The sequence below is a fragment of the Chrysochloris asiatica genome, unplaced genomic scaffold, assembly GCF_000296735.1.
Source record: "Chrysochloris asiatica unplaced genomic scaffold, ChrAsi1.0 scaffold00025, whole genome shotgun sequence".
NCBI lineage: Eukaryota > Metazoa > Chordata > Mammalia > Afrosoricida > Chrysochloridae > Chrysochloris > Chrysochloris asiatica.
The window spans coordinates 19086178-19106210 of NW_006408543.1; the positions used below are offsets into that span (position 1 = coordinate 19086178).

At 48.7% G+C, this 20033-nt stretch overlaps 1 protein-coding gene across 1 annotated transcript in view; it reads left to right on the plus strand.

Annotated features, from left to right (window-relative positions):
- NRDE2 (NRDE-2, necessary for RNA interference, domain containing) overlaps positions 1 to 20033 on the plus strand; it is a 44207-nt gene that overhangs the window by 20422 nt on the left and 3752 nt on the right. Inside the window, exons 5-12 of the mRNA XM_006839577.1 lie at positions 2208 to 2658; positions 3899 to 4304; positions 6182 to 6315; positions 8990 to 9110; positions 11471 to 11646; positions 14785 to 15171; positions 17390 to 18303; positions 19210 to 19348. Coding sequence (XP_006839640.1) covers positions 2208 to 2658; positions 3899 to 4304; positions 6182 to 6315; positions 8990 to 9110; positions 11471 to 11646; positions 14785 to 15171; positions 17390 to 18303; positions 19210 to 19348 — 2728 coding nt within the window. The remainder of the gene's footprint in view (positions 1 to 2207; positions 2659 to 3898; positions 4305 to 6181; positions 6316 to 8989; positions 9111 to 11470; positions 11647 to 14784; positions 15172 to 17389; positions 18304 to 19209; positions 19349 to 20033) is intronic.

The following is a 20033-nucleotide window of genomic DNA, read 5'->3' on the forward strand; positions in this document are numbered from 1 at the left end:
GAGCTTGAACTGCCGACTTTGCAGTTCAAACGACTTTGCAGTCCAGCGCATTAACCCAGTGTAGCCCAGGACTCCAATAAATGGAATAGACCCGGATTATTCTGAAATAATTAAGAAAGAATTTGTAGAGAACATAAAAGAGGGGTTCATACGGAAGTTACACATGTGTGTGAGGAATGTTCTCCCGAGGTGCAGCTCACTAACTTGAGCAGTGATGGTGGGGCCAGGAAAGCAGAGAGCTGCCCATGGTCCCTCTGGACAGTGGGAAGCAGAGGGTGTGAGAGGAGCCAGCGTGCTGCTGATCCAGGGAACTAGGCAGAGAGACAGCCTCTTCCCCTCGGCCTCTGCTGAGGAAAAGCACAAACGTGCAGCAGTGTTGAGACTTCTACAGTGAGCACTCACGCTCACATAGCCATCATCTGCATCCTGATGTTAACACCTGACTTGCTTTGTCACATTAATCTGTCCGTCTGTCCGTCCATCCATCCTTTTTATTTTCTCGATACATTTCGCAGCGGTGACACCAACACACTACCTCTGCGGACTACAGCATGTACATCATTAAATGGAGTTCAGTGTTCATGCCGTTTTGTGTTTGGATAACAACTTATGTGCAGAGTAATGCCTGCATTTGCAGTGTGCATTTGGTGCGTTGTGACAAATGCATGCGCCTCTGTAACCTAGAGCCTGCGGAAGTACAGGGTGTTGCTTTGAGCCCCAAAGTTCCCTTATGGCCCTCTCCAGTCAGTATGTGCCTCAGAGGCAGCCCTGTTGATGGGTTTTGTCTGCCCGAGAATCCCACTGCAGTGGAATGATTCTGTGTGCACTCCCTGTGTCTGGCTTGTGTTGCGCAGCATAGTGGTAGTGAGATTTCATCCATGGTGTAGCATTGATCAGTAGGCCCGCGCCTGTTTACTGCTGGTCAGTTACTCCACCCTACCATGGGTCTGGACCACCTTTTGTGTCTCCATTCTTCTGGTGGGCATGCGGACCTTGCAGTATTTTGTGTCGTGGATGAAGCTGCTGTCAACATCGTGCGGGAGACTCTGTGTTGACTGTAGTGTGGTCTTCCTTGGGTAAATGCCTAGGGTAGAACTGCTTCCCTTTCACAGGGCATGGGAGTCCTGGCCGCTGGGCATGTGACTCGCCAATCTTCTGTACGGTACTGCCATTCTTACCATTTTAGTTGTTTGGATGGATTGGCAGTTCAAACCCATCAGCTGCTCTGAGGGAGAAAGATGTGGCTGTCTGTCCTGTAAAGGCCTAACAGCCTCAGCCACCTTGTGTAGGGCCCTGTGGGTTGGCACTGACTGGATAGCACTGGATTGGGTCTGGTGTGGATGGGTGTCAATTGTACTCATTTGCATTTCCTTGGGAACTAGTGATGTCCAGCACTGGGCTGCTCATCACAAAGTTGGCAGTTCAAACCCGCCCACGGCTCCTTGGAATCCCTACACAGGATTGCTGTGAGTCGGAACCAACTTAACAGTACACAATAACAACAACATTGGACATTGTGTTTTGTATTTAGTTCACAATTTTGGCCATGTTTTTATCGGGTTATTTGTGTAACTCGCAAAGAGAAAGCACACACTTATCCTTACCTTTTGTCTGGGCACACAGTTAGTAGTCTTGTGTTTGTCACTCTGGGTCCACCTCCACATTCTGCAAAAGCACTTTATATCCCACCCTTTTGCCCTGAAGAACAAAGGTACAAATGCAATTTCATTTACCATACTCTGTCTCAGAGTTGAAAAGACAACCTTAGACCTCTATGCTGTCCTCTGAAGGGGACGTGACCGTCTATCAGATGACAGCCTAACCTTCTAGGCCTCAGTTACCTTCCCTAGGAATAGTGTAAGAGAGGGAAGAGATAATTCCTGCCCTACCTGTCACATAGGGTTATGATCACATGATGTAATGCAGGTGACAGTACTTTGATGACAGAGCTCCAAGAGATCATCGGTTCCTTTGATTTGGAAGACAGGCATGATCTTAAAGTCACGAGGTGCTGACAGAGAGTTGAAATCCAATAGAAGGAAGTCAAAGCAGGTAGAACCACCTTCAGTACGAACCTTCCGACTTCTCTCAGTAGGCACTGTTTGAAGGGGAGGCATTGGGGAATGAATGCCATTAGCTTACTTAAATGTAATATGCCTGCGATGTGCCTGTTCCCTCCGTAACTACTTTTCTTTCTCAAATGTCAGGTATAAGAGGAAAGGAGACTCCTGCCTCGGCATTAACCCAAAGAAGCAGTGTGTATCTTGGGAAGGGGCGCCCACAGAAAAGAAGCACTCGCACAAGCGTCTAGAACGTTACTTCACGAAGAAAAGCGTGGGGTTGCTGAGCACTGATGGCGTGGCTGTTAGCTGTCAAACCGCACTGCCCTCATCGGAGCCACTCTCGTTCATACGAGTGAAGGACTTGGATGACCCGACCCTTCCTGTGCCAACCTCGGTGAACCCTCTGGGCATCTATGACCATTCCACCACACAGTGGCTGCAGGGACAGGGACCTTCAGAGCAAGAGTCAAAGCCTGCAGACTCACAGCCAGACAGAGAACAGGCCGCTCTCAAGGCCAAGGTGGAGGAGTTTAACAGGAAGGTTCGGGAGACGCCTCAGGACACCCAGCTGTGGATGGCCTTCGTCGCTTTTCAGGTAGGTGTGACCGTAAAGTAAACCCACTGTCGTAGACTCAGCTCTGACTCATAGTGACCCTGTAGGTCAGAGTAGAGCTGCCCCACAGGGTTTCCGAGGTGGTCACCTCCACAGAAGCAGACTGCCACATCTTTCTACTGTGGAGCAGCGGTGGGTTCAGACGGTCAATCTTTCAGTGCGCCACCAGAGCTCTCTCTGCATTAGCATGACATCCTTCATTTTGTGCAAACCTGTTCCATCTGCAGCCGTTTTTGAGCTCCTGGGAGGCACCCTAGTATTGGGCATCTCAGGTACCTGCTCTGAGCTTGCTTCAAGTCCACTGAGAAAGATGGACATGTGAGTCAGTGCAGCCCGGGGTCAGCAGTGCTGGACACGTGGTGCCATTGGGTAGTGGGGAGAAGAAGGGAGAAACGGGGACCTGAAGGAACCTGGGAGGCAGTGTAGGCGTTCTCCAGGCAGGGAGCCGCTGTTCTGAAGTGCACGTGGCACACGCAGGCAGACAGACACACAGTAGAGCTCAGGGGAGGGCTGTTCCAGAGTGACCCTCACCGGAGCCACTCTGCCTGTCTAGCCTGTGCTTGCTCTGCCCCCAGTCTGGAACCACTCTTGACTGGTGGCTAGGGTTGGCTCTTCAGAGAAGGGCTTTCACAGTATTTGGTGCTGGTGGTGGTGATTGGTTCTGACCCTGTGCAGGGTTTCTGAGGGTGCAAACTCGCACAGGAACAGAAAGCCTCATCTTCCTCCTTAAGAGCGACTGCGGACCTTGTGGTCAGCAGCCTCACTTGTAATCCTCGGCACTACCAGGACCCCTTGGATTTTTTGCTTTGTTGTTGTTAAGTGCCATCGAGTCAGTTCTGATCCATTGCAACCCTGCATAGGGTTTCTGAGGAGTGACTGGTGAGCTTGAACCATCAACCTTGTGGTTCAAACAGACTTTGTAGTCCCGCGTATTAGCCCACAACGCCACTCCAGGCTTCCGTATTTTGTGCTAGATACTGGTCTATTACTAAGTTTAAAATTTCCAAGTGGACTGGTAAATCAGGTGAAATCAACACTCGATCAGACATGGGCTGATACAGGTACCCTAGCAACCAAGTTCTTAAGGAAAGAAAAGATCCAGTGTTTACTGAGAAGGTCTGAGTGACACTTGAGAGGAAGATCTGCTGGCCGTGGTCAGTTCCTCTCTGGGTGCCAAGGCACTTCTGAGACTCACCTGCTCGTGTTGTGTTTTGTTGTTGAGGACGAGGTCATGAGGAGGCCAGGCCTGTACGCTGTTGACGAAGGCGAGCAGGAGAAGCGGAAACGGTCCCTGAAACTCATCCTGGAGAAGAAGCTGGCCATCCTGGAGCGGGCCATTGAAAGCAACCAGAGCAGTGTGGACTTGAAGTTGGCCAAGCTGAAGCTCTGCTCCGAGTTCTGGGAGCCCGGCACTCTGCTCAAAGAGTGGCAGAAGCTAATATTCTTGCACCCCAACAACACAGCCCTTTGGCAGAAGTACCTTCTATTTTGCCAGAGCCAATTTAGCACCTTTTCAATATCAAAGATTCACAGTCTTTATGGAAAATGCCTGAGTACTCTGTCTTCTGTTAAGGATGGCAGCATCTTATCTCACCCCGTGTTGCCTGGCACCGAGGAGGCCATGTTTGGTAAGGAACCACGCACCCATCTGTGGACGTGGGCTAGTTATCTTTTCTTTGTGCTTGAGTTGAAAACGAGGGTTGTTTTTTGCTTTATTTTAGAAAGTCTAAGTGGTCTGATAAAACCCATTTGAGATGTCTTATGGCTCCTTTGGGGTATAACAACAGATCTGCAGTTTCCCCTCTGTGCCAGGAAGATTCGATACTGCCGAAGAGACAGCAGTTAGAAAACAGCCATGGGATTGGAAGTCCCAGCTTCTCTGCTTAACTAAATTGTTGTTGATCTTAAGTGCCGTTGAGTGAGTTCTGACTCATAGCGGCCCTGTATGGGGTTTCTAAGGAACGGCTGGTGGGTTTGAACCTCTGACTGTGCGGTTAGCAGTCCAGTGCTGACCGCCCAGCACTTCACCAGGACTCCGGTTAACGCAGCAGATGTAGTCAAGTTTCCTAACTACTTTGGCAGCCTGTACCATTCGAGGGTCTCATTCAATCGTGTATGTGAGATGCGCCGACTCACTGGAAATCACAGCACAGATGGGAACTTGAAGCGTGCCTTTGCCCTTTCCTGGCTTTTGGCTTGTGCTCCAGTTTCTCCATCAGCAACACTCCAGTGAGTCGGCTTGTCTCACGCATGTGTTGAGTCTAGTTCAATGCCTACCTAGTAGGTATTCATTGGATTGCCTACCATTGGGTTTTATTGTTGGTGTCTAAAGATATACATTTAACCACACAGACTTGTCTATCCCTATAGTGTCTATTGTTAAGTGCCGTAAGTCAGTTCAGGCTTATAGCGACCCTGTATAGAGCTTCCGATGAGTGGCTGGTAGACTTGAACCACCGTCCTTGTGGTTCAAACCAACCTTGCAGTCCAGTGCATTAACCCGCAGCACCACATCCCTAGTGTCTATATCACATATGATAACCCTAAATGGCTCAATGTTATTTCACAACTGGAACTGTACCTTAGCTGCTGCTGCTAATGCTGTTGAGACTGTTCCAATTCATAGCGACCCTGGATAGGATTTACAAGAATCAGCTGGTGGGTTTGAACTGCTAACGTGGTGGTTCACAGTCCACTGTTGATTCTAGAGCACCACATCAGAAGTGTTAAGGCCAAGTAAAATTTCCCAATACCAAACGTGTTGTCCACGGACTCTGCTTTGATGGAAAATTGCTCAGTAGTGCCACCTAGTGATCAACTGAGTACAGACCTTGACTTTCTGATGAAACTGTTAAATCATCCTTCTAATTTTTCTTGTAGTAATGAGCTTGGTCGCTATGGGTCGGAACCAACTCGACAGCACTCAACAACAACAACAACAATGAGCTTGGAGTGTTTGCGCTTCCAATATTGATACGAACCTCCTGACTTATTTTTTGATCTTCATAGTTGAATTCTGTGATGGCTTTATATGAAAATTAGAGTATGTATACTGTATACTTTGATGATAGTGTTGTAAGCCCTTTTAAACCAGGACATATATACAGTACATATATGGTGTGGCGCTGTGCGTTCATGCCCTGGACTGTGAAGTTGGTTTGAACCACAAGGTCAGCGGTTCAAGCTCACCAGCTGCTCCTCAGAAACAGTGTTTACACATCCTGGTTTGAAAGGGACGTATACGAAATGTATATGTAATTGCATATGTACCATTGGATATGTAATTGTTTTTAAGTGCTGTTGAGTCGGTTCCGACCCACAGCAACCCTGTATAGGGTTTCCGAGGAGCGGATGGTGAGCTTGAACCACCGACCTTGCGGTACCAGCACATTACTCCACAGTATTATACCAGGAGTCCATATGTGTACTCCGTATGAAAGCAGCTGTGTTTTTCCTCCTTAATGGTGTAACTCTGCTCCTGAGCCTCTGGCCTCCCCATTTGCAGCCCTCTTCCTTCAGCAGTGCCACTTCCTGCGGCAGGCTGGCCACTCGGAGAAGGCGGTCTCTCTGTTCCAGGCCATGGTCGACTTCACCTTCTTCAAACCCGACAGCGTGAAAGATCTGCCGACCAAAGGACAGGTACCGACTGGTGTCAGTGTAGCTGGCCTCTGTCTGTCTGTGTGTGTCTCTGGGGGGAAGGTGTGGATAATGGCAGGTGGTGGTGGTCTTTTCACAATGTAATATCCGCCTTGAGATCCTCAGGACTGTTGCTCAGAAATCTCCTGGTGAAAGTCATAGAGCATGGTATGTGAAAATAGGGCTTTTTAGTTGTTGTTGTAATAAAGCTTCTTCCTTTCTGGTGGCCCTGTTTAAAGCCTAGTTGTCTATCAGTCCGGGAAGTGGCTGCCATGTCTTTTTCAGGCACGTGTCCCTCTCTTCTGGCCCGGTCTTGTATTACCCCCCGAGTCAGCTTTTCCACTCCCTAAAGTCTCGGCTAGAACTGCTGGTGCGGTGACTGGTGGCATTTGGTCAGCAACAGTTCTAGCTGTGGGCGGGAGATCTGGGCCATCACAGGTGACCATGGCCAATATTGGTGATGTCTGATCACCACATTAGACATACAAGAAAACCTGTCTTTTCCCTTTTCCACTGAAACAAGAGTTTTCTACTCTGCAGAGAGGGTTTCGTGGAGGACAGATGTTAAGTGCCATTGAGTCAGTTCCAACTCATAGCGAGCCTGTGTAGGGTTTCTGACGCTGTAAATCCTTGTGGGAGCAGGAACCCTCGGTTCTCTTCCACAGAGCAGCTGATGGGCTCGAACTGTTGACCTTGTGGTTCATAGTCCAGTGCTTATTCTACAGAATCATCATGCTCCCAGAGGATGGCTAGGGTATCTGAATTCATGATGCTAAGGTAAAATTTCAGGAATTGCTAGTAAAGATCATTCTTTATGTTGGTACCTAAGGATGATACCAGTTAATAATGCCACTTGTTCATCTAATAAGCCAGCTAATAAAAATACTATGTTTTAAAAAATGCCAGGGGACTTCAGAAAGTTGGTGGGAGAATTCCATGATCTTTATCATTCCGTGTTTCCATGCACCTTCTGAAGTCCCTCGTACTCTAATATTCTAAATGCTTGCTACAGAAGTGATTCCTAACAGACTCGAGGACTGGGACAGCTTTCTCTGATGAGGGCTTGCTGGGCGCTGCCCATGACTGGAGGGAGGAGCCCAGGGCTCTGAAGTGTCTGGAAATCAAATCCCAATCCAGCCTTTTATTCTACATGAAATAAATGGCCTTTATAACCTACAGACGGGAACAGGAACCGGTCAGTCTGATGCTGGTCTGTTTCTGTGGAATAAACCAACTCCTCGTGACCACTTGCCACGTCCTTCCTCCTTCCACTCCAGCCCACCTCCTTCCATCCTGCCTTCAGAGCAAATCGTAGCGGGAGCGAGTGCCATCTCTCAGCTGCCCTGACTGAGCGGGCCCACATTCGGCCACTCACCCAGTTCTCTCATGTCCCTTGGAGACAGCGCTCTCCCCTGGCCTCAGGCTGGGTAATGCCCTGGTTCCTGGCATGTGGTGTGCCTGGGGGACGCCTGCTTGTCCTCTTTATAGACACAGTCAGTGAGCAGGGTACCAGCTCACCTGTTGTACATTGATACCACAGTTACCCTGTTGTGCTTAAATCTGTCCACTGGATGATGGATTGACAGTGAACTGGTGACCACATGTTGACCCAGTGCCCAGTGAGGACAGGAGGCCTCCTGCAGCTTAACACCACAGACCTTTTTATTCTACATCTGTGCCAGAAGCACCGTAGGGAGTCCCTCCTGTGGTCTGGGCCACGTGCTCGCAACATAATGTGACTTAGGATGTGGTTGTGCCCTAAGGGCTCGCAGCCTGTCCTTGGAAACCTTGAGTCCCTTCCCCTCAAAGATCTTGGAAGCAGGGATCAGGTAGGGGAACTGGCAATGCCAGCATCCCCAGGGGACTGGGAAACACTCCTCGGGCACCCAGCTGCAGGCCCAGCTCGCTAGTCCCTGTTACTCAGTCTTGGGAGTGTCGCCTCTTCTCTCTGCTGTATTCGGGTCACCAGAAGGCCCAGCTGTTCCCAAGGGAAGAGGACTACACACGGGTGGCATGTGGCAGGGCTCGGGCACCAACCACACTGGATACAGGCAAGCAGACCTCAGGCTATCTCGCCAGATGACCACAGTAAAGCAAAGGTACCAGTAAAGCACGTCGCATAACTTGTGGTGTCCTAGCGGAAGTCGTGTTTACGTTGTACTGTAGTCTAAGTGTGCCGTGTTGTTAGGTGCTGTTGAGTCGGCTCTGACTCAGCGACCCTAGAACGAAACACTGCCTGGTCTTGCACCAACCTCACAATTGTTGCTACATTGATTCAACTTGAGCCCCCACAGCTGCTGCCACAGTGCCACTCCAGCTCATTGGGGGTCTCCTTCTTTTTTGCTAATGCTCCACTCTACTAAGCATGATGTCCTTCTCCAGGGACTGGTCCTTCCTGGTGATAGGTCCTAAGTATGAGAGATGAAGTCTCACCAAAGTTTGAAATACCCTGAGAATTACAAAAAGTAACCCACTGTCCAGCTCAGGGTTGCCACAAACTTTCCATTTATAAAAAGTGCAGTAACTGTGAACTGCAATAAAGCAAAGCGTCCCTGCAACCAATTTTGCTCTTTGGAAGTGTGTATCAGATCTGTCAGAGACTGATCGCAGACTGATTTCAGCTCCATGCCCAGTGACCTGCAGGCTTTTCTAACCTCCATGTTTTAATCCAAAACAGGTGGAATTCTTTGAGCCATTTTGGGACAGCGGTGAACCCCGGGCTGGGGAGAAGGGGGCCCACGGCTGGCGAGCATGGATGCACCAGCAGGAGCGAGGTGGCTGGGTGGTCATCAACCCAGGTAAGGCGCCTCTCAGCCACAACGTAACTTGTCTGCCTTTCAATTCTGGAATTTCTATTAATTTTTTTGTGGGTACAAAAGTCTCATATTTCTACCAAGGAGTGGCTGGTAGCCTTGGAGCGACCTTGTGGTTCACAGGCTAGTGTTTATCCTACAGAATAGTAAGGATTTATCATGCATTCCTTTGATATTCCCTCTTGCTTATTTCTTGTCTCTTGTCTTCACTTCCTGCTTGTCTGTAATTGTTATGTAGGAAATGGCTAAAATGGTTTTCAGTTTTCTTTCCGTTCTATTTCATGGTCCGTGTGCCTGAACGGACTCTGTTTAAAACCATGTAATTCTCGGAATTCTTAATGTAATAAATTCAGAAAGCTAGGCCTAATGTGTAACTCAGGAAGAATCTCTTGTGGAAAGAGTCAGAGTGATTTAAGGATTATTTTAAATCTAGAAGGAGATAAATTATTAGATTTTAATTATCTCTGAGTCACTCAGGTTGTTTGGTAAAAGATTGGAGTTTAAAATGCTAATTTACTTGTGCATGTATTTAAATTGTTTTTTTATTTACTGATTTAATTTTGGGTTTTTGAGATACTTATCAGAGACACGTATAAGTTGCAAAGAAGTTAGAGAGGTCCTGTGTCCTCCACTCTGTTCCTCCCAGTGATAATGTCTTGTAGAACTCGAGTACAAGTTCAAAATCAGAAAATGGATTAATACAATCCACAGAGCTCCTTCAGATTCCACTAGCTTTACTTGTATTCTCCTCTGTGTGTGTGCAACATGATGCAATATTATCACGTGTTGTCGAATCAGTTCTGATTAATTGACACGGTATAGTTTTGGGGCTTGAATCTTTGAGGAAACAGAAAGCCTCATCGTTCTGCTGAGAAGTGGCTGGTGGCCTCAAACTGTTGATCTTGTGGTCCTCAGTCCAGTACTTGTGCTCCTAACCATGTGTACTTGTGCTCCTAACCATGTGTATAGTTTTGTGTAATCGTCACCACAACGAACATGCAAAACCGTTTCAACATCACCATGGGTTCTGTGGGGCTGTCCCATTACAAACCCACCCGCCTTCCCTATTCCTGACATTCACTTCACCTCTATGATTTGGTCACACCATGTCATGAATCCTGTGTGAATGGAGTCATGCTCTATACATATGATAGGATTCTGTTACCTTTTCATTCCACCTTCCCATGAACTTTTCAGAGCCCCTTTGACACTGTCGCCCCTGTATGAGCATCGGATGGTTGAAGCTGTCTGAACCTTTTATTGCTACGTTGTCTTTCTGCATAGAAGTCCCGCAATTTAACCATTCACATGCTCAAGGATGTCTGAGTTGTTTCTGGTTTGGGGCTATTGTGAATGAAACATTCACGAATGTTTATGTACACATTTTTTGTGTGATCATAGATTTTCATTTTCCTAGGGTGGATGGCCAAGAGTGCACTCGCTGGGTCCCATGACAAGTGTGTGTCTAGTCTGATAAGGGAAACTTGGTGGCTTCATACGATAAACACTGGATTGTGAACCACAATTTCCGTGGTTTGAGCCCACCAGCCGCTCCTCAGGAGAAAGATGAGGCTTTCTGCTCCTGCCAAGATTTAAAGCCTCAGAAACCCTGATAAAGAACTGTCAAGCTGGTTCCTGAGTGTCCCGTTTCAAGCTGGTTCCTGAGTGTCCCGTTTCATATTCCTTGGTTATTATTTTATGAGCTCTGAATGTTTCACTTTACAGATGATTCAGACTTTTATCCTTTTTCCACATCTGCAGAGTTAGGAAGCAAAGTGAAATCACTTTAGCATAGCTTGAATTCTTGATTTTTTTTCTAAGTAAATTATAATAAGCATAGGTCAAATAATTAATTGCTAAAAATGGCAATTGTTTAAGGACTGAGGTAGGCAATTCAGACCCACCAGCTGCTCTTTGTAAGCCTTTAGAGGGTCACTAGGAATCGGAACTGACTCAATGGCACTTAACAACAAGGATACCTTTTATTCAGTGTGATTTAGAGTTCTAGAACTGTCCTGTCCCATACACCAACCACTAGTGACAGTTAAAGCAATCGCCCATTAAGTCACATGAGGCTGGCGGCTTCTGTCCAGGACAGGGTGGACCTTGAACGTTTCCCTCCGCACAGAGTCACTCTGCCATGCGTCACTCCCAGGTTAACTGCTGTGGCGTCCTTAAGCCACCTGAGTTCATCCAGCCCTCTGCCCATGTCCCCAGGAAGCTAATTACTAACACAGGACGGTAGCTCTGGGTGCCCAGCACCGAGCCTGCCAGAGAGAGGGTGACAGGGTCGAGGGGGGTTGGTTTGCTGACTCGGTAAACCCCAAGTCTTAACTCTTGTCTAGATGAGGATGACGATGAGCCTGAGGAAGATGACCAGGAGATCAGAGACAAGAGCCTGCCCAGGGCTCAGATCTGGCTGGGTGCTGAGCGGTCCCGTGACCAGCGGCACTGGCGACCTTGGCGCCCTGATAAGACCAAGAAGCAAACGGAGGAGGATTGTGAGGACCCGGAGAGGCAGGTAGGTGGACTCTTCCCCTGTCCTGTGGTGCTGACCCAGCAGCTGGCCTCAGGACTTGACTGGTTTCCGAGGTGTCTGTGGACACCCCCTCCCGAACCACCCCCAGCATACAGATAGAGGGATAGATAGGGACCACCCAGCGTACGCTCTCATGGTCACCCCTCTGGAGACTGCCTTCCAGCTCATTCTGTTCCTTCGTCACCCGGAAGCCTGTGAGGGTCTAAAACTCACTGCCGTAAATTGTGCATTGTGTCCGCTTCCTTCCCCCAGCGCCCTCTCAGCTCCACAGTCAGCAGATAGCCATCACTCCCGTACGCGTGACTGCAGGAGGAGCTGATGTGTGTTAAGTACCAGGCACCTCAGGCGTGTCAGTCACCTCCTTTATTGTCATAGTGACTTGGTACCTGCAGCTCCGTGGGAGTCACATGACAATAAAGGCAGACATTCTATTTACTCAGTCAGTGTTCCTCGAGTGCCAAGTGAGTATTTGATGAGCACCTAGAACATGCAAGAGTGGCAAGACTGGAGTTTGGACACAGTGCATGGGTGGATAGGCTGAAGGGGAAGGTGGTATCTGGGTAGCAAGGAGGGGCCTGCCGGCTGCTTGTAGGCTCCTGTCCTGGCTAGAGGCTCCTGTCTCCATAAGAGCCAGGTTGTTCGAGCTCATCCTTCAGACTGGAAAGGATGACGGCTTCCAGGCAGCACGTATCTGGGGCAGACTCCTGTCCTTTAGCTCTCCTCTGTTCTAAGCCTTTGTGAGGAACGCGTTTGGCTTTGACTAGTGGAGTCCCAACAGTGCCGCTGCTCTGGCTTCCTCTTTGTGGCGAGCCCATCAGACAGCATCTGTGACAAGGGAGTGGTTCTCCCCCCTTCTCCCCTCCTCCCAGCCAGGCCTTGTGCCACGTGAAGTCAGCCACAAACCTGTACAGTTCGGTAAAAGGCTCACTGTTAACATGGTCCATTGCCTCTCTAGTTCCTCCTTAACTTACTGGCTGTTTATCGATTTCTGAGCCTCTTTCATGGACCAAAGCAATATGGGACAAAGAAAATACTTATCTTTACTCTTAAAATGAAAATGTTGCTTCATTACAACTGATCAAAAGTAACTACATGGACGTATGGCCAGAGACGGGTAAGGATCACGTGGAACCTCGGCTACTTAAGACAGAGCCATTGCCATGCTGCAATGAGTCTCAATGACTGGTAAGACTGAGGAATTTGCACTGACCGCCTAAGACAGGCAGCATCCCTGAAACAATCAATAAATAAGGAGGATTCAGATGCAGACAGTACAGACCCGGTCAGGAGGCCAAGCCCCTGTGGGCCCAAGCGTTGTTGACCGTTCAAACCATAGGCTCTGAGGATCAGACTCTAGCCACCTAGTAGACATAGCAAACTGTCCCTCATCTGATTATTCAGTAATGCTTGTTAGTAATCTCATACATGAACCCTAGATATCCACAGACAAATGTAAAAACCTTCCCTAAAAGCCGAGACTGTAAATTCCAAAAAGCCAAGTCCCCCCCCATCCAAAAAAAAAAGCTAAAGAGGATAGAGAGAAACACTGTAAACTGATGATATATGGCGGGGTCAATGTAATGAAACAAGCTATATGAATGGTTGAATGTGAAGCTGATGATGTGCCCTGTAAACTTTCACTCAATGCAAAATAAAAACATTTAATTAAAAAAAAAAAGTAAAAAGTACAAAAGCACCTATCTATGTGTGCTGTCAGAAGTGTGCATGCTTCCCCTGATCTTACTTCCCCATTGTGGCACCTAGAGATCCCCCGCTCCAGCCTGCTGGTCTCCCCACGCCCAGCACGGCAGATACTGTGTGGATGCTCAGTGCCCTGCAGGGCTGCGGCGGTCCTCTTCACAGTTCTTTAGAGGCCACTGTGAGGTTTGTGTCCTTCAGAAAACTTGCCATTCTTGTTTGTTAGCTGCCGTAAGTTACAGGGCTGTGATCTTTTTTTTTTTTTTTTTTAACCACATGTGGCTAAGGCCTACTGAATCTACTGAATCAGCCCGTGCAAGAGACAACAGGGCCTTGGTCTCAGGAAGTTCTGCCCTGAGGCCTGGGAGTCTCCCACGGAATCTTCTCCAGAGGCCTGCAGATGAGGGATCTGAGGGAGCATGGAGGAATCAGGCCTGGAAGTGGGGGATCGGTCTAACATCCATAATGTCACTGGCCAGAACTCCACACATAGCTGCAAGGAAGGTCGGGAAAGTAGGAGTCTCCTGTGTGTGTGCAGCAGAGTTAATCCACAGGAACTGCACCTGAATGTGTCTGTTTCAGACTCCATTCACCCTAAGCTGTGTTTTGAATTTGGTTCAGTTCAACAAAGATTTGTTAAAGTGCACTTTGTCCTAAATCTCCACATACAAAGGTCTTAAGAAAACAGCGCAAACATCATCATCTCAGATAGAGTGGTGGGGTGCACACAGAGGAACTGTAGGGAGAGATAATAGGTGGACGGCAGGGGCCATGCCTTTGGCCGCTGGTCACTGCGGGTGTTGGGTACATCTTAAAAACCAGCATGAGAGCTATTTCAAAGACCTCCAGCAGCATCCAAGCCCCCTGAGAAAAGTGTGTATGTTTGGGGGAGACAAGGCCACCAGGTTTGGAAATGAAGAAGTGATCGTTGACTTTTAAGGGAGAAGATTTCAGTAGAAATTTCAGGAAGGGAGTCAGAATTTACGAACTGAAGAATGAAAAGCTGGGTGTGGAATTGTCCGTGTGATTTGATGTAGGGAGAGAGGGAAGGAAGGGCTGTTTTGCTTTTATGTCTTCCTCTACGTGTCCTTCTATAAAGGATCAGGGAGGGGGCGCTCGATGTTTGGAAGATCATCTTGGAGACAGTGGTTGTAGACAGAACAGTATTTCTAGCTTTGAGAGTCTCCCTGAATGGGTCCAGAGGTTCATTAGGTGTGGAGGGTTTGCATGTGACACGTGAACTCTAGAGACCTGACCCCTGTGTCCAGGACTGTTTGCTTCCACAGTGTCCTGCAGAGGCTCGAACTACCAAACCACTCAGGCCACCAGCTCCTTGGATACCATTGAGTCACAAGTACCTAAGTCCCGGGGACTGCTGCCAAGGCTGCACTTACCTCAGCAGACCCGCCGTTTCTGTTGCAGGTGTTGTTTGACGACATTGGGCCATCTCTGATCCGACTCTGCAGTCCAGACCTTCGGTTTCAGCTGGTGGAGGCCTTCCTGCAGTTCCTGGGCGTGCCTTGTGGCTTTACTCTTCCCGCCTCATGCCTGTATCTGGCCATGGACGAGCCCAGTGTCTTCCGTGGTAGACTTCATGAGGAGCAGCCGCTCACTGGTGCCAGCCCTTCGTTTTCTGGTGTGAGCTGTGTCGGCCGCATGGACCGGTTTGGCTGTCAGCGCTGGACCAGGGCCCAGGGCCGAGAGGGCGAGGAGTTCATCCGCAACGTCTTCCACCTGGTGTTGCCTCTGTTTTCAGGCAAGGAAAAGTCTCAGCTCTGTGCCTCCTGGTTACAGCACGAGAAGGCAAAGGTAAGAGCGGCATCCTCCTTGGCCCAGACCCTGCGCTCTTTCAGTGGGTCCTCTGCACAGTGGGGCTGCATCCCCTCTCTTCCATGGGGTAGCACATCCCCTCTCTTCCATGGGGTAGCAGAGGAATGGGAGAAACTCCAGAGCTGTGCATTGTGGTGGTGGTGTGCTGTGTATGTTTATATGAAGAACCAAGCGTAAGCCTTAGCAGCGTTAGAGGACTTAGTGGCTACTTAAGACAGATAAAATAAGCTGCTTGCTCACCTACTCTGTTATTATTAAATGCCATCGAGTCGATTCTGACCCCAAGCAACCCTGTATAGGGTTTCCAAGGAGCAGCTGGTGAGCTGGAAACTGACCTTACAGTTCAAATGACTCTGCAGTCTGATGCATTAGCCCAAAGTGCCACACCAGGACTCCACACTATTGTTATTAGATGCCATCGAGCAGGTACCAACTCATAGCAACCCTATGCATAGCAGAACAAAACACTGCCCAATCCTGGGCCAACCTCACCACTGTTGCCACGCTTGAGTCCATCGATGCTGCCACCTGGCCAATCCATCTCGTTGGTGGTCTTCTTCTTTTTCTCTGACCCTCCACCTTACCAAACATGATATCCTTCTCCAGTGACTGGTCCCTCCTGACAATATGTCCCAAGTAAGAGAGACAAAGCTTGGTCATCCTGGCCTCCAAGGGGCACTCTGGCTGCAACACGGATCTATTGGTTCTTTTGGCAGCCCGTGGCACTTTTAATATTCTCCAACACCATAACTCAAATGCGTCAAATTCTTCTACAGTCTTCCTTCTTTACTGTCCAGCTTTTGCATGCATATGAGGTTATTGAAAATACCATGGCTTGGGTCAGGCGCACCTTAGTCCTCAAGCTGACACCTTTACTCTTCAACACTTTAAAAAGTTCCTGTGCAGCAGATTTGCCCAGTGCAATACGTCGTCTGATCTCTTGACTGCTACTTCCGCGAGTGTTGATAGTTGATCCAAGAAGAATGAAGTCCTTGACAACTTCAATCTTTTCTCCGTTGATAAGAATGTTGTTTATTGGTCTAGTGGTGAGGATTTTTGTTTTCTTTATATTGAGATGTAACCCATACCAAAGGCTGTGCTCTCTGGTCTTCATCAGTAAATGTTTTAAGTCCTCTTCATTTTCAGCAAGCAAGTTTGTATCATCTGCATATCACAGGTTGTTAATGAGTCTTCCTCCAATCCTGATGCCACATTTTTCTTCATAGAACCCAGCTTCTTGGATTATTTGCTCAGCATACAGGTTGAATAAGCATGGTGAAAGAATACAACCTTGTTGCATACCTTTCTTAATTTTAAACCATTCAGTGTTCCCATGTTCTGTTCGAACAACTGCCTCTTGGTCCAGATACAGATTCCTCTTGAGCACAATGCAGTGTTCTATGAAGCCACACTGGTGGTGGTGGTGGTGGTTATGTGCTGTGGAGTCAGAACCGACTCATAGCGACCCTGTACAGGGTTTCTGAGGCTGTAAACCTTTACGGGAGCAGAAAGCCTTATCTTTGTCCCACTAGGTGCTAGAAATTCGTCTGGGATTGATTGACTGTTCTGCCCTCTACAGGCCACAAGTTAGTATTGAATCTTCACACTCAAGTTCTCGACATTATTAAGACTGTCTTAATGATGTCATGTCTTTTGATAAAATTTGGTAGCCCCTTTGGACATGTGCATGAGATTTCATGTACATGCATTGTTTATGGGAGCGGGTTAATGTGCTGGACTGCGAGGTTAGTTTGAACGACAAGGTTGGTGGTTCAAGCTCACCAGCTACTCCTCAGAAACCCTATACAGGGTTGCTGTGAGTCAGAACCGCCTTCGCTGGCACTTAACAAGGTACCTTTACCTTGGCTCTGTTAAGGCACGCTGATAGCATTCTGTGGTAAGCATTGAACTGCCAACCACTAGGCCAAACCCTCCAGCTGCTCCATGGAAGAAAGATGCCACTGTGTAGCCCCATAAACAACAGCAGTGTTGTAAAGCTTATACAGGATCTCTGTGAGGAGGGATTGACTTGATGACAGCAGTTTGGTTTTGGGTGGTTTAGGGCCCTGCTAGAATCTGAGTTTGATACAGACAATCTGAGTCTTGATACGAGACTCCTTGTGTAGCTTTTGAAAGTTGACAGTAGAGAAGTCGCTTTAAAGTCACAGTGCACTTGAAGCATTTTTTGTATCTGTAGGTCATTTGGTGTCTGCACACGAAAAACAAGAAGAAATTAAAGTCACTAGGAAAGAACTGTAAGAAACTAGCCAAGCACCTCCTTCAGGAACCCGAGAACTGCAGCGCTGTCTGCCTCTGGAAGCAGTATGCACATCTGGAGTGGCTGCTGGGCAACACAGAGGACGCCAGGAAGGTTTTCGATACAGCGCTTGGCATGGCGGGGACCGAACGGCTGAGGGATGCTGAGCTTTGCGAACTCAGTCTGCTCTATGCAGAACTGGAGGTGGGGCTGCTGGGGGACGTGAGCGGGGCCACCTCATCACGAGCAGTCCACGTCCTCACCAGGCTGACTGAGAGCGCCCCCTACGGGCCCTACACTGGGCCGGTGTCGGCGGTTCACATGCTGAAGGCCCGGAAGGCGTACACGCACGTGCTGCAGGACAGCTTGGACGTGAACTGCGGCTCAGACCCGACTCCCAGCAGCTCCGCCAGCCGCGTGGTCAGCGTGGTCAGGTGCTTTATGCTCTTCCAGTACCTGACCACGGGCATTGAGGCCGCCGTGCGGGTGTACGAGCAGGTGCTAGCCAAACTGAAGGGCTCAGGCCCGGGGGACAGTGGCAGCCCCCCTCACAGCTGGGCTGGCGCCCTCGAAGACGTCACCCTGATGCACACACGTCTGCTCCAGTTCCACATGAAAGTCAGCATTTACCCGCTGGCCCCTCTGCGGGAGGCTCTCTCCAAGGCGCTGAAGTTGTATCCAGGCAACCAGACCCTTTGGAGGTCATACATCCAGATTCAAAACAAGTCCCACCATGCCAGCCAGGCCAGGAGATTCTTTGATGCCGTCACCAGGTCTACCAGATCCTTGGAGCCTTGGCTGTTTGCTATTGAGACGGAGAAAACGAGGAAAAGGCTGGTGGAAACTGTTCAGAGGTAACTACTGTTGTCTGTTTCGTGTGATCCATAGAGCCGGCTGGAAGGTGTGCACCATTCCACTAGGTCTCAGGAGTCCCAGAAACGAATATGGAGCCGTGCCTGGATCACGTGCTGTGGGCATTGAGGTGTAGAGTCACCTACAGGAAGAGGATACTTCACACACAGCATCCAGATACCATCTTCCAAAGCCAGGCTTTTTGGGAGTCTAGGTGTTGATGGTGCGCGGGTGGCACCTGTGAAGCCGTAGTGACAGTGTGCAGATTCAGAGCAAGGGCTCAGGAGCTGATCTCTCTGAATTAAGTCCCCAACTCTGCCACTGGGGCTGGGAGTCTGGGACATGTCGCTTTCTCATCTGTAAAATGGGAAACGGTAGAAAACTAAGGGCTTAGCAGAGTGGGATCATGGCTGACTTTCATGATTTTGAATAACAACAGAGTCCGGTTCCCCAGGGCCCGGACACCTTTAGCTTCTTAGTTAGGCAGAGACTTTGCTGACATTTAATTCTGACTGCATCAGTTGGACAAATGCCTTCCAATAGTATTTCGCTTTGTGATTTTATTTCTCCCTTTGGGATTTTATCCACACCATAGGAGTCTCATTTTCTGTATTGAATGGAAAGGTCTTTGCTTCACATACGTTACTATCTGCATCCTACTGACCGAGTCCCTGCACGGCACAAATGGTTAGGCCCACCTGAGAAAGAAGGCATGGTTAGTTAACTACCAAATCAATCAGCGACTAAATAGAACTGGACTACAGTTCTGCTCGAACACACAGGGTGGGGATTGGTGGGCCTCTCGCACAGCCCTGCTCTCTGACACTGTCTAGTTGCTGACATTTGTCCTTCCTCCGGTGATGTAGGACGGATGCTCAGGGTTACACGAGCCTTTCTTTTCCTTGCAGGGTAGAAGGTGGAGAAGTACATGCCACAATTCCTGAGAGCGGCTTAACAAATCGAATCAAAGCCCTGTTTGAACACGCAATCCGGAGCGACAACGGCAGCCAGTGCCCCTTACTGTGGAGGATGTACTTGAACTTTTTGGTAAGAAAATCCATCGGCGTTGCATTTCTGAGAGCTACACTCCTACCTTCCTGTGCGGGAAGGTGTGGGTTTCAGGTGTGCTGTGAGGAAGAGCCAGTTCTCAGCTTTCCATCTGCATGGCTAACCTGAGGCGTGATGTTAATTCTCACAGGGTGTGTGTGGTGCACTGTATATTCAGATTATCTGGAGGAATGAGATGAAGAGTTTGTCTTCTGGGCTGGGAGAGCTTAATGGGGGCTTCTCTGAGCACCTGTCTTAAATCACAGGGGAGAGGGACAGGACATTTATTGGTGACAAATGTCGGTAGACCTTACTGTGGGATTCCCTGAGTTGATATCATCATATTAGCAACTTGTAAAACATTCTTACCAGGGGATTCCCTGAGTTGATATCATCATATTAGCAACTTGTAAAACATTCTTACCACTTTTCCTTAGGTGGCCCAGCATCTCTGCCAGTTTGCTCAGAATCGTGTCAAGGTCTTGATTCTGGTTTCAGTTATTACAAGATTCAATCTAGAATGTGTTTTCTAAAATAGACCATTCCAACACGTCTTTGTATTCATGTTGTTGTTGTTACAATAGAAACACTGCCCAGTCCTGCACCAGCCTCACCATCGTTAGGTGTGAGTGCATTGTGTCAGTCCACCAAGCATGATGTCCTGCTTCCAGGACTGGTACCTCCT